General features: G+C 41.4%; 1 protein-coding gene across 1 annotated transcript in view; it reads left to right on the forward strand.

The window, feature by feature from the left end:
• ABCC2 (ATP binding cassette subfamily C member 2) overlaps positions 1-15,034 on the forward strand; it is an 87,566-nt gene that overhangs the window by 51,713 nt on the left and 20,819 nt on the right. Inside the window, exons 19-25 of the mRNA XM_089683367.1 lie at positions 940-1,123; positions 3,136-3,262; positions 3,808-3,919; positions 5,374-5,593; positions 8,250-8,404; positions 9,462-9,617; positions 14,007-14,206. Coding sequence (XP_089539493.1) covers positions 940-1,123; positions 3,136-3,262; positions 3,808-3,919; positions 5,374-5,593; positions 8,250-8,404; positions 9,462-9,617; positions 14,007-14,206 — 1,154 coding nt within the window. The remainder of the gene's footprint in view (positions 1-939; positions 1,124-3,135; positions 3,263-3,807; positions 3,920-5,373; positions 5,594-8,249; positions 8,405-9,461; positions 9,618-14,006; positions 14,207-15,034) is intronic.

A 15,034-nucleotide genomic window follows, 5' to 3' on the forward strand; every position in this document is an offset into this window, starting at 1 on the left:
AAGTAAATTGACACAGGGGGGACTTGGCTTACTACTTGGGGGGGAATAGTACTATGGGGGATGAAATACTATATGAGGGATGAATTAATATGGGGGGTGAATTAATATGGGGAATGAATTACTATAGGGGGGATGAATTACTATAGGGGGGATGAATTACTATGGGGGATGAATTACTATGGGGGATGAATTACTATATGGGGGATGAATTACTATGGGGGATGAATTACTATATGGGGGATGAATTACTATGGGGGATGAATTACTATATGGGGGATTAATTACTATGGGGGATGAATTACTATGGGGGATGAATTACTATATGGGGGATGAATTACTATGGGGGATGAATTACTATATGAGGGATGAATTACTATATGGTGGATGAATTACTATGGGGGATTAATTACTATATGGGGGATGAATTACTATATGGGGGATGAATTACTATGGGGGATGAATTACTATATGAGGGATGAATTACTATATGGTGGATGAATTACTATGGGGGATGAATTACTATATGGGGGATGAATTACTATATGGGGGATGAATTACTATGGGGGATGAATTACTATATGGGGGATTAATTACTATGGGGGATGAATTACTATATGGGGGATTAATTACTATGGGGGATGAATTACTATGGGGGATGAATTACTATGGGGGATGAATTACTATATGGGGGATTAATTACTATGGGGGATGAATTACTATGGGGGATGAATTACTATATCTACTCTTGGTCCGGCCCCCGGGTCCAATATATGAACCCATTGCGGCCCTCAAGTCAAAAAGTTTGCCCACCCCTGGGTTATAATATATTAGTTCCATATTTGAATTACAATTAATATAAAAGAAACAGTTTTGGTGGCTCTGTAAAGGTGAGAGAGAAAATTAATATTATTGACATTGTCACGTCCTGTCTCCCCTCAGACACGTATCTTGGTGACACACGGTGTTAGTTTTCTCAAGCACACAGATGAAATTGTGGTATTGGTGAACGGCAATGTCACCGAAACTGGCTCCTACAAAACACTACTGGCAAACAAAGGAGCCTTTGCCGAGTTTCTGAAGACCTACGCCCAGCAAGACCACAGCCATGATGTAGAGCCTACAGGTACCATCTTAAACCATCATGGTAGATAATACAGCTGATATTAAATTATCCCTTGTATCTTCTGATTTTTTCTAATGTCAGTAGGTGGCTTTATACATCATTTTGCAACTATTGTATACTCTTCCACCTAAAAAACAAGATCAGTGCATCCAAAACATTGGGCAGCTATGTATCCTCATCACCCCCTAAATGTGTCCTCCCAAATTGCCAATGAGATTGTGTCATGGGTGAGCCCCAGTTCAGTCGCATAACTTGCATGTGAATCGCACAGGAACTGCACTGCATTCCTGTGCAAGTCAAATACGATTTAGTATGGTGCGATTTGGGCCCATTCAATATGAATGGGCTCAAACCACACCGCATTACACTAAAGAAGTGCAGGCACCTTTTTGGAAGCCACAACACAACCGCATAGTATAGTCATTTCGTGCCATGGGATCTGGCTCAGGCAAACTGCACTGCGATTGTGATGCATTTGGGGTGTTGTTAATTTGTATTGACACCCGTAATGGATCGCAAACACACTACAATTGCAATACAGTGTGGGAAATGTACAGGGTTTGCTGTGTTTCCTACACCGCATATGTGTGGCCCTATGCATAAATATGAAGTTAAATATGCCAGCTCTTCCAAGTGACATTGGCACTGGAACTATGCAGATACAATCAGATGGAAGGTTAATCAGCCAGAGCTGGAGGAGCCCCTAACAAGTTCTGGATGAACCCTAGGGCTCCACAGAACCCTGGTTGAGAATGGCTGATTTAGAGGAAGGCAAACAAACCCGGTCTATTCAAAAGCACATTCCACTGTAATATACACTCACCGGCCACTTTATTAGGTACACCTGTTCATTTGCTTGGTTAAACAAATTGCTAATCAGCCAATCACATGGCAGCAACTCAATGCATTTTGGCATGTAGAGGTGGTGAACATGACTTGCTGAAGTTCAAACTGAGCATCAAAATGGGGAAGAAAGGGGATTTAAGTGACTTTGAACGTGGCATGGTTGTTAGTGCCAGGCGGGCTGGTCTGAGCATTTCAAAAACTGCTGATCTACTGGGATATTCACGCACAACCATCTCTAGGGTTTACAGAGAATGGCCTGAAAAAATATCCAGTGAGTGGCGGTTGTGTGGATGAAAATACCTCGGTGATGTCAGAGGTCAGAAGAGAATGGGCAGACAGGTTGCTGCGACATTTAGATGGTAGTGTCAGAATTTGGCGTAAACAACATGAAGTTTAATAAAGTGCCTGTTGAGTGTAAGTGGAGATTTTTGGGCTGTGTCATCTGCTAGATGTTAGTAGCAAGATGTCCCCACTGCAATTTCTGGCTCAATTCTTGTCCAACTCTATCTCTCTTGTGGAATAAAAGGGATACACCTGGGTGTTTCCAATCCTACTGTTGTGATCTTCATAATATTAATAAAATAAATTAAAAGCCCACCAGAGAGACTGGGGCCTCCTCATAATTGCTGTGACAAGCATATATCCTAGATTGTAAGCTCGAAAGAGTAGGGCCCTATAACCCCTCGTGTGCTGTTTGTAGTTGCTGTAATGTTTCATGTATTGTCCCCCCCTCTATTGTACAGCGCTGAGCAAACCCTTTGGCGCTATATAAACTCAATGTAATGTAATAATATATTTGGATACTCAGCCACACAGAATATCCCCATCAGAGACATAAGAAACCTCATTCTTTAGCATCTACTGTAAGGGTAAGGTATTAGTTTAAGGTTGAATTACTGTGCCTCGGCGCAAGAACCTCTTTTCTGATTAAATAGTAGACAGGGGAGTCACCAGATAAAAACACTCCGCATAAATGACATAATCTGCTGTGATCTCTTAGATTGTAAACTCCCAGGATCAGGCCCTCCTAACCCTCTTGTATTAAACTGTATCGTTGCTGTATTGTCTCCCTTTATATTGTGAAGCGCTGAGCAAACTGTTGGTGCTATATAAATCCTGTTTATTAATAATAATAATCTTCATAATTGCCTCTGCTTGTCTTCTAGTATTGTTGGCTGAAGATGAGAAGGACGACAGCGAGGATCCAGTAGAAGAAGCTGTGAAGGTGACAGAGGACATTGTGAGTGTAACGCTCAAGAGAGAGAACAGTCTACACAAGAAAAGACTGAGCAGGTAAAACTGACATGATCCTGGACCTAGCTACTTACAAGGTTATATCATCTGGCATAATTTCATTTATGGAAATATATTTGTCTTGTATAGGCAATATGAAGGACTGGGGTGGTATTTCTCCTAACCCTGTATGTTAATATGTGGCCTTAGGTGCCCAATTCTTAACTGCAGCAACTCTTAGCAACCCATGAGAACTCATCTTGTCCTGGTTGGACTTTGCACAGCAAATTCATATTTATTGCTATAAGTTACTGTATCCACCAACTAGCCCTCTTTATTAGATAAGGCTTTTGGTGTCAAAATTAAGGTGCCTACACACACTAGATAGCAACTGTCTGTGCATGTACGATCTGGCCAATGAACTATCCTTCTTATAAAAGATTTTTGAACCAACATACATATTCATTGAGAGGCTTTAATAAATGGTGGCAGGTTCTGCAAACATTGATGAATGGAAGGGGTGCTTTTTTACCATTTATTTCATTTTGTTAAAGTATTATGTAAGATAGGATAGAGAATTCCTGACATGAATGTTTCCCTCTTAGTATGAATGGCACATTAAGGAGATCTTTAAAGAATTCAGAGAAGGAGGAGAAGGTGAAGAAAATAGCTAAAGGACAACAGCTGATTGAGAAGGAGACAGTAGAGACGGGGAAGGTAGGAAATCCCTCACTCTGTGCATCCTACTACATAAAGTATTACTGAGGCTGGAAAGATGCCATGACAAGAATGATATGCTGTGCTAGCCTTTCTCAACCTTTTTACCATGGAAGAACATTTGAAAAAACTTTCTGGTCACAGGGAACTCCTGATAATAATTACTATGTCTACAGCTCAGTATACATTTGTGTGATGGCCACTGAGAAGAATGTTCCTTATCTTTGTGGTCAGTGGGAAGAATCCCACTTGTACAGATGGCTAAATATATAATTGTTTTCAATCTGAGAGGTGGGAATTACTCCTTGCACAAGGAACCCAAAGCAACCTCTGGAGGAACCCTGATTGAGAGACTGTGATGTGCCAATAAATGTCTGGCTTAGGGAACTTCCCCAGGGCTGGAAGGCATTGATTTTTGAATAATGAATAGCTGTAATGAAGGTGCTATATTGGCATATGTATATCGCTTACTATATATTTGCCACAGAGCTGAACAGACTGCGCATATGATCAACCAATGAACAACTGGAGGTATCTTCAGTAAAAGCCTCATCATAAAACAATTAGTAGATCCAGCGATAAGCAAGAGTTTCATACACTTTCACTAAGCTGAGCTTGGTCTTGTCCCGCCCACCTCCTTAGTCTTCCTATTGGTCAGTTGGGCTGCTCATCAATAAGGTGAACAATGTTGTGCCTAGGAAACAAGGAAGAGGCAGAGGCCAAGCATGACTTTTCCAGGAGAAGTCACAATTTGCATAGGATTTTTTAAATCTAGAACTCTATATCTACGGATTGTTTAAAAGTGACATCTTCTTTGCAGTTTGAATTGCCATAGGTCTATGAAAGGATTACTGTAAGCAGGAGTCCAAACATCTGGTACTGCTGTGGGTCATAACCTCAATACCATCTTAAAGGATAAGGTCACCTTTTGAGAAAAATTAATAAATGCACATATTTTTGCAGGAAAAAAATGTGCATTTATTATTTTTCCCAAAGGAGCCTGGAAATCATTACATCAGTGGATCAGGGATGCAATGCCAGACTCCTGCAGACAAGTCCTGCAGCTTTCAGCCCTTCCTGCATACAGGCTGACTGTTTACAACAGAGCTTGTGAATGAACTTGAACGCTGCTTGTTAGCGACCCTGAAGTCCATTCAGTACTACAAGCCATCAGCCACAAAGGATTATGGTAGTTGTAGTTTGTGCATTCACAGAAAACTATAAATGAATGATACGGCCATGTGGGCACTTTTTTTTTTTTGTTCAAATAGTGACAGCGGGTGTAGTTTATGTGAGCCATTAAAATATTTATTCTTGAATTGAATACTACTAAATCCACTTTTAAATAACTGTTTATGATGTAAGTGAAATATCTAGCTGTTTTCTGGAATTGCTTGCCATGGCACATTGTAACAGTCATCTAACAATGGTAACCATAATCTGTGTTCTTCCAGGTGAAATTCTCGGTATACCTAAAGTACCTGCGTGCCATAGGGTGGGGGTACTCAATCTGGATCTTAATCGCCTACATCTTGCAGAATGCAGCTTTTGTTGGACAGAACATTTGGCTGAGTGACTGGACTAAAGATGCCGTAACCTATTTCAATGAGACCTACCCATCTTCACAGAGAGACCTGAGGGTGGGCGTGTTCGGGGCCTTGGGAGTAGCACAAGGTAATCTAAGAAAATGGTTTACATGCATTGTTCAGTCATAAAGATATTTCCAGTGTAGGCTAATGGAGCCTCATTTAGCTGATTTGTAGTGTCTTTGGGGGGTCTGTTGCATCTTGTCACATGCTTTTGTGTTACTAAACACCTTTCTTGTGTTGTAACATGTAGACAAGGCTATAGTCTACATAGACAGGGAAGATGATTAAGCCAATTTCTATACTGGCATGTAAAACTAAAATTGTTATCAAATACTTACCTTCATTTTTCTTTCTCTATTGACTCCACAGCATCATATGAATGAGTAGGCTCCACCCTCCCTCTTGCCCCATAGGACCCCTCTTCCATAAAGATTGAGGCTAATCCAGTCCATGTCCATGTGTTCTGTAACTAGCCTACTCAACAACTGGGAGGGATCTTATGGCGCCAAGGAGTTAATCAGAAAAATAACATTACAATATACTGTATATATTACAATATTACGCTATTTGATAACAATATTCAATTTTCCTGACTAACTCCATGACAGCACATGAATGGGAAATAACTAGCCACAAACAAGGAAAAAGTAAGGTTTCAATCACAGCTCTAGCTGACAGAAACTAGAACTCCAAAAAATAACAGGATAAGGGTGCTAGCTTCCTTCACTGTGAGCCATGAAGGCATTAGTAGAGGACGTGCCATCACCCTACAATTACTTCCAGTGCCCAGTGACAGGGAGCCCACAATGTCCACACACATCTGGTTGAGCCATTGTCAGCATTTCTGTAGGACCCAAACCTTTAGCCCTTATTCCAGCAATGAATCTAGATGATGTTTCCTTCCCTCTAATTTTGCCAGGAAAAGTGACAAAGAGATGGCCTAAATCTTGTGAGTAAACTCGAAGTAGCCTGACATCCAGCAAATGTAACTGGTCATCTTAAGTAGTCCTGCATGTAGGGAGACCAAAGTGAGCACTTTGTAGCCTAAGGTCCTGATCCTGGTGCAGGTGATAGCCATTAGAGAGGCTATCTTCATGGATCACTGTTTTTGTAACTGGACTGAAAGTATTCCAAACTGGAGCTGGCAAGAAGTTGAGAGCAAGTGGTAAATTTCACTTTGGGAGTTTTAGTTCTCTCGGACCACCATTAAGGAACAGGGTGATAAAAGGGTAATTCACTGCACTCTAGAAGAGATGAAGATCAGCTCAATATCCCTGCTTGTCTCTAAAAAGTGCAAAATATAGTAGACCTAAGGATTGAAACAAATGAAGTTAGAAGCGGCCATAACTTGACACATTTCAGTGAAATCCTGCTATAAACTAAATGAATGCACCATCTTCCTGGAGTATAGATATCAATAACTGGAAGAGAGATAAACAAGGGTGAACTATTGCACCTTGCAATAGAAGATCTCATCTGAGGGACAGAGAGACTGGGTCCCAATAACTGAGTTTCAAGAAGAGGGACCCAAGGCCTGTTTGGCCAGCAGCGAATCATTGCATTGCAACAGTAATAAGTGTAGTCTTAAGAATCTAAATCTGGTGAGAACTGAAGAGAAAGCATATGGCTTAAGAAACCTCTCCTGATCTGGTAGAACATCCACTTCCAGGACTTGCTGGCTTAGGCCCTTTATGAACAGCTCTCTCGATTGCAATTGTAAGGAGATGCAAACCGATCTGGAATTCTGTACAGGGACACAATGCACTTGAAGGAGCCTGGATGTAAAGACCACTCGTTGTCTAATAGGGACACAGAATATGGATTCCTCCTGGAAGTTCTGAATCCTTGGCATGTAGATTGCTGAAATTGTGGATAGAATCCTCTCTGCCCAGGTCATGATCAACTCTTCTTCTCTCAGTAGACTTAGGCTGGCCATAAATGTATCAGTTGTTTTCAGTAAGCCAGCGAACTGATCTAAAAAAACTGAAGAGATTTCCCCATCCACATAAATGAAGTGTCAGCAAACAGGGATCATCATTGTGACTCATATATAAAATACATACATTTTTACTTTTTTGTTAGGGTGTAAGTCTATGTTTGTCCCAAGCATGTTTAAATCCAGTTGCAACTGACTGATTTACTACCTCTACTGGAAGTCTAATCTTTCTAAGCTTAGTTTAGAACGTTCCTCCTGCTAGTTTGAGGTCATGTCCCTATGTTCTTGATCTTAGGTTCATATTAAAAAATACTGCCCTTCTGCACCTTTTCACAAACTGGATATATTTAAAGGTTTTAGTCATGTTTCCTCTTTCCCTTCTTTCCTCCAGACTGTACATACTAACTCCCTGCAAGTCTCTCTTGATATGTTTTATTCCTCAGACTTTTCACCATTTTTGTTGCCCGTCTCTGGACTCATTTTATGTCATCAATATCTTTTCAGGGTAATTTTGCTGCTGGGGAGAGCCATTGAAGTGAACACTCAGCACAGACAATATTTGGGTCAGTGGTGCACAACTAAGTGCATAATTAAAAGCCACAGAGTTTGCATCCATTTAGATGAGGAGTAACCGGGGAAATTTTTAATAACACTCAATTGCAAAATGTCTTATGTAGCGATTATATAATGTTCTTAGTGAAAATAGAGTTTTCCTTTAGGGGCTGGAGTTGGTCAGTCTTTGACTAATCTTTGATAATAACTAATTCTGTTGAGATAATAAAGAGGTGATGTCTCACCCTTGTAGCGATCTTCGTGTTTATTGGTGCGTTTCTGGTTGCTGCTGGTACGGTGCGCGCATCACGGTTCCTTCATGTACAGCTCCTCCGCAATATCCTCCATGTTCCCATGCAGTTTTTTGACACAACTCCAACCGGGCGAATTGTCAACAGGTTCGCGAAGGTCAGTACATGTTCTCATATTGCCATTTTTACCTTTAACAGATACTGGGTTAGCTTGTCAACATTTTGCAAATGGTAATGCCATGCAATAACCTAGAATATTCGGTTGAGGCATTCAGTTTAGTGTGCAATTAAAAAGCCAATATTATTTCAAATAATAAGATTATACAGTATAAAAGTAATATATAGTACATAGGTCACATTTGTAAATTGCTTTTAATAAAAATCTGAGATCATAAAGATTAATTTATAATACTGTTTTAGCCCCACCCTAGGTTTAACCCTTTGGATTTATGGAACTCTTTCTGGTGCTGCTGTATGCACAAAAAGAGCTTATTTGTGCTACATTAGATGTAGCAAAAAAAAGACAGTTAAAACATGACAGGTTATCCCGATAACTTAAAGAAACCTGTAACAAGAGGAATACATTGCCAGGCTGCCATATAAAAATGCTACCTGCCTGGTTCCCATGCTGATTTTTTGGCTTCAAGATGGTTAGTCCCTTGCACACTACATAGAAAACATATGCATAAAACATGGAGGGTGCTAGAAATTCAATAAGAGAGATCATCTATCCCTAAAAATAACTGTAAGATAATAACAGAAAACCAGTCCACCAATCGAATCAATATGCATTTCATATTAAGGATGTACCTAAGCTAAGGTTGTTAATGTATACAATCATGGGGTAATGATGAGGAACCAAAGTCCAATGACACAGCAACCAAGGCAATGAAGTCCCTCCTCCAATGTTTCACAGTAATTGCATTCCTATTTCTGAAGGGGATTTTTTGGAGAAAGCAAACATTTGGCAGGTTTCCTTGGAGGGTGGGGCCAATAGTTCTTTAAAGTCCATTTTGAAGGACAGTTGGGGCTTAGTCCAAAGACCTCAGCATTGCAAGATCATAATAAGCATCTAATGAAATGGACAAGCATGGTACAGCAAGAAAGATAAATGTTAGAACCACGTCCATAATCCTGTTAAGATATTGCTGCAGATATATACAGTATAGGAGTATTAATGTTGAATGTTCATTATGTAATACATTGCTGAGCAGGATATATTCACGGTGGACGAGACCATCCCCATGTCATTCCGCAGCTGGATATCCTGCGTACTGGGAGTCATCGGCACATTGTTTGTCATCTGCTTGGCCACGCCCATCTTTGCCGCCATCATCGTTCCTCTGGCCATTTTCTATTATTTTGTCCAGGTAAACTGAATAACTATTTTCTTTATATAGGAATGTGTTTAGACTGAAGTGATATTTTCTCGGAAAATGTTGCAAGGATTGTATCATCATCTTCCTTCCTTAGCCAATTTTGACATTTTCCCCTAAACCAACCCTTCTTAATGTGGACTGGAGAAAGTCTTTCATCACACTATAGGGGCCTGTGTCGACAGGCGTTTGTACACTTCAAGCAGGTTTTGCAATCCTATACAAGTCTATGGAAATGCAAAATGTACTTAAAGCAAGTCAGAAGATCAACTGCAGGTCAAATACACCTGTAAATGAATTCTGAATGATCTCAGAAGCATCTCAAACTAGTCTCCAACTGATGCCACTGACATTACCTCAAAACCCATCAACACAAGCCCTAAATAAAATACTAGCAACGGAAGCAAAATCACAAGACCAGACCTCTATGGGGAAGGACCAGCATGGCTTGGCTTAGAGCAGCCATTTGTAAGTAGGGTTCCTCCAAAGGTTTCTAGAGGTTTCCTGAGCTGTAGCTGATTGACCTCCCATCTGACGGTGCTCACATAGTTCTGAAGCCAACACCACTTGCCAAAAGTAGTAGGACACCAATGATCTTTGTAGTTGGTTGAAAGAGTGGCATCCTTACTGCTGACCTCCAGTTTAGTGTTTTTTTTTTCCCCCATTGACCCCTATCTTCGACCAGCACCAGATTTCGCACAATATAGTCTTTCAACCACATTTATAGACAGTTCCAAAATTCTGAAATCTTCTTGGTTTATATGCACTCCTGTTGAAGAAGTACTCCCGCAACCCCAGTGCTGTTACCAATTCAGTGTGCACCACCACATGTGTAGAGTAGGTGGACTCTCAGTTGAATGCTTATAGTAGGTCAAGGTGCACGTTTGTTAATCTTTCTCCATGGGTAGGATTCCCCTGAGGTTCAGGATCTCTCTCTCTCCAACCTGGGTTCCCATAGTCCCATACCGCTATAGCAGTGCTTCACTCTACATGCGGAACCATGGAAAGACCACTATAGTGTAATATTATAAAATCATCCAAATATTTATTAAAATTGCACTCACATAAAAAACTGAAATAATTTGCAAAAGACAGAATACAGCTCACAGATCATGTTCAGTGTCCAGTCTCACCGCTAGCATTCGGCTCCTGTGTCATCTGGCTCCTTCCCATGCGCATCATCAAGAGGTCACTTGACTTCATCAGGGGTAACCAGATGACATGCACGGCTAGATTTACATGGATGATGTTCTCATTACCTCCCATGACATTCATATTCACAACACCATATTCTAGCTAGCTCAATGCTGCCATCTATTGAAGTTTACTATCTGTATTACATGGTACTAGATGTGTATGAAGTATGGCAATCTTTGGTAATATATGATAGTGCTGTATGTATGTAAAAAAACTTGCTGAAATTTGTGATCCTCTATCTTTTGTAACAATCCATCAACAATGAATATATAACAATAGCCCAAGGTTACAAAAACAAAATAAAGTATACTTATAAAATAAAATGTAATAATAAATATATAAGATACACACTATATTGCCAAAAGTATTAGGGCACCCCTCCAAATCACTGGATTCAGGTGTTCCAATCACCTCCATGGCCACTGGTGTATAAAATGAAGCCCCTAGGCATGCAGACTGCTTCTACAGACATTTGTGAAAGAATGGGTCGCTCTCAGGAGCTCAGTGAATTTAAGCGTGGTACTGTGATAGGTTGTCACCTGTGCAATAAGTCCATCCGTGACATTTCCTTGCTACTAAATATTCCACGGTCAACTGTTAGAGGTATTATAACAAAGTGGAAGCAACTGGGAACAACAGCAACTCAGCCATGAAGTGGTAGGTCACGTAAAATGACAGAGCGGGGTCAGCGCATGCTGAGGCACACAGTGTGCAGAAGTCACCAACTGTCTGCAGAGTCAATAGCTAAAGACCTCCAAACTTCATGTGGCCTTCAGATTAGCACAGGGGTGGGCAAACTTTTTGACTTGAGGGCCGCAATGGGTTCATATATTGGACCCGGGGGCCGGACCAAGAGTAGATGAATTATGTGTATGTGTCATCCATAGTAAGTATAGTAATATTCCCCCATAGTAAGCATAGTAATTAATCCCCCATATAGTAATTCATCCCCCATAGTAATTCATCCCCCATATAGTAATTCATCCCCCATATAGTAATTAATCCCCCATATAGTAATTCATCCCCCATAGTAATTCATCCCCCATAGTAATTCATCCCCCATATAGTAATTCATCCCCCCATAGTAATTCATCCCCCATAGTAATTCATCCCCCATATAGTAATTCATCCCCCATAGTAATTCATCCCCCCTATAGTAATTCATCCCCCATAGTAATTCATCCCCCCTATAGTAATTCATTCCCCATATTAATTCATCCCCCATAGTAATTCATCCACCATATAGTAATTCATCCACCATATAGTAATTCATCCCCCATATAGTAATTCATCCCCCATATAGTAATTCATCCCCCATAGTAATTCATCCCCCATAGTAATTCATCCCCCATATAGTAATTCATCCCCCATAGTAATTCATCCCCCCTATAGTAATTCATTCCCCATATTAATTCATCCCCCATAGTAATTCATCCCCCATAGTAATTCATCCCCCATATAGTAATTCATCCCCCATATAGTAATTCATCCCCCATAGTAATTCATCCCCCATATAGTAATTCATCCCCCATATAGTAATTCATCCCCCATAGTAATTCATCCCCCATATAGTAATTCATCCCCCCTATAGTAATTCATTCCCCATATTAATTCATCCCCCATATTAAGTCCCCAAGTCCCCCCCGTGTCAATTCACTTACCTTTGCTCCGCGCGTTCCTTTCGCCGTGTTCCCACGCCGTTCCGGTGTAGCATGAAAATCTGTCTCCTATGAGGATCTGTCCCCCTCGACGTATCTGCGCATGTGCCAGTTTCAGGCATTAGCAGCCGATCGGCGATCTCCGGCACATGCGCAGATACGTCGAGGGGGACAGATCCTCATAGGAGACAGATTTTCATGCTACACCGGTCTTCAGGGCGGACTGTGAGAGGAGCCTAGCTCCGCGGGCCGGATTAAAAGGTCCGCCGGGCCGTAGTTTGCCCATTGCTGGATTAGCACAACAGCAGTGCATAGAGAGCTTCATGGAATGGGTTTCCATGGCCGGGCAGCTGCATCCAAGCCTTACATCACCAAGTGCAATGCAAAGCGTTGGATGCAGTGGTGTAAAGCACACCGCCACTAGACTTTAGAGCAATGGAGATGTGTTCTCTGGAATGACCAATCACACTTCTCTGTCTGGCAATCTGATGGACGTGTCTGGGTTTGGCAGTTGCCAGAAGAATGGTACTTGCCTGACTGCATTGTGACAAGTGTAAAGTTTGGTGGAGGGGGGAATATGCTGTGGGGTTGTTTTTTAGGGGTTGGACTTGGCCCCCTAGTTCCAGTGAAGGGAACTCTTAAGGTGTCAGCATACCAAGACATTTTGGACAATTTCATGCTCCCAACTTTGTGGGAACAGTTTGGGGATGGCCCCTCCCTGTTCCAACATGACTGCGCACCAGTTCACAAAGCAAGGTCCATAAAGACATGGATGAGCGAGTTTGGGGTGGAGGAACTTGACTGGCCTGTGCAGAGTCCTAACCAGGGGTGGACTGACCATTTGAAAACTCTGGCACTGCCCGAGGGCCCGGGGTCAGTAGGGGGCCCCATGAGATGCCCCTGGTACCTATTTCATAGGCTTTTTTGAGTTTGGGCAAGGACACAGGGGCCCCATGATCCCCTATTGCCCGGGGGCCCCATGAGTTGTCAGTCCGCCCCTGGTCCTGACCTCAACCCGTAAAACCCCTTTGGGATGTATTAGAGCACAGACTGCCAGCCAGGCCTCCTCCCCCGACATCAGTGCCTGATCTCACAAATGTGCTTCTGGAAGAATGGTCAAACCTTCCCATAGACACCCTCCTAAACCTTGTGGACAGCCTTCCCAGAAGAGTTGAAGCTGTTATAGCTACAAAGGGCGGGGCCAACTCAATATTGAACCCTACGGACTAAGGCTGGGATGCCATTAAAATTCATGTGTGTGTAAAGGCCGGCCGACCAATACTTTTGACAATACTGTATAGTGTATGTGGTTGAAAGACTTTATTGCTTACACGTTTAAAAGGGAAAGTGGTTTACAATTTGCACAAGAATTTCATTTAGTTATTGTTTATTTATTTTATTTGTTGTACAATTGTAGCAGCACAACACTTTTATTTAGAACTTTGATAAATAAGATCCCATATTCCATCTTATTGTGTGTCAGACATTAGGGCTGTATAGTAAAAGTATTTCTTTTTCTTGTATTTAGAGGTTTTATGTCACCACTTCACGACAACTGCGGCGGTTGGATTCTGTCACAAGATCTCCCATCTATTCCCACTTCGGGGAGACGGTGTCTGGCCTGTCGGTCATCCGAGCTTATGGCCATCAGCAAAGGTTCCTCCAACATAATGAAGACACAATTGACATCAATCAGAAGAGCGTATACTCCTGGATTGTTTCCAACAGGTACTGTACACAAGAAAAGTGGAACTTCACCCAAAGCAATCTAGTCAGTTTAATGCAATATGGGCAAGTGTTTAATGAAAATGTTTGTCAATACCAATTATTATTTTTTTTTTAATTTTGGATAGCGTTAGGAAGTGTTAAAATCCCTGCCAGGTTTTTATATTCTGTGACCCTGCTGGGAAGATTTTTTTTCCACTTCTTTTGTTCTGGTGAGCATTGTTTCTAGTACAGAAAGTTATGAAATTTCCAAAATGGTATCATTGGAGGTGAGGGGAAATCTTCACACTTGTTCCGGTGATGACAATCTAAATGGGAATTTCCCAGCACTAGGGAGAGATGTCCTTGAATCTCATGTTTTATTCTGTGACAAGTGGAGATATTCCTGACTCTACACAGCAAAAATGAATAAATAAAAAGACTGGGGTTATACGCATTCCCTTCTTTATCCAAAACTAAAAAAAAATAATTTGGCTTCACTTATACTTTCAATACTGGAGCTTTATGATTCTCTGGGATCCAGTGGCTCTACCACCAGCACTGCTGTGATTAGGTGTTAGGAATGAGCTGATTTTCTAGTGTCACAAGCTAAGGTCAGTCTTCTGTATTTCTTTGCTGAGATTATGGTGTTACCCAGGGCTGCTGTTAGAAGTCACAAGGCCCTGTATAGCCTATCTGCCCCCACCCCCTCACACACAGACACAATTATTAAAATTATTTTTTCATTAAGAATACACTAAAATTATTATTAGCAGACAGGAGGGGGAATTGAATCCAGGACAGGGAAGGTAATTGGTGAGTTGGGGGGAGGGGGCAGTTACAGTAACCAAT

Source organism: Staurois parvus, unplaced genomic scaffold (genome assembly GCF_062004578.1).
Source record: "Staurois parvus isolate SC_StPar_1 unplaced genomic scaffold, SC_StPar_1.0 ptg000307l, whole genome shotgun sequence".
Lineage (NCBI taxonomy): Eukaryota > Metazoa > Chordata > Amphibia > Anura > Ranidae > Staurois > Staurois parvus.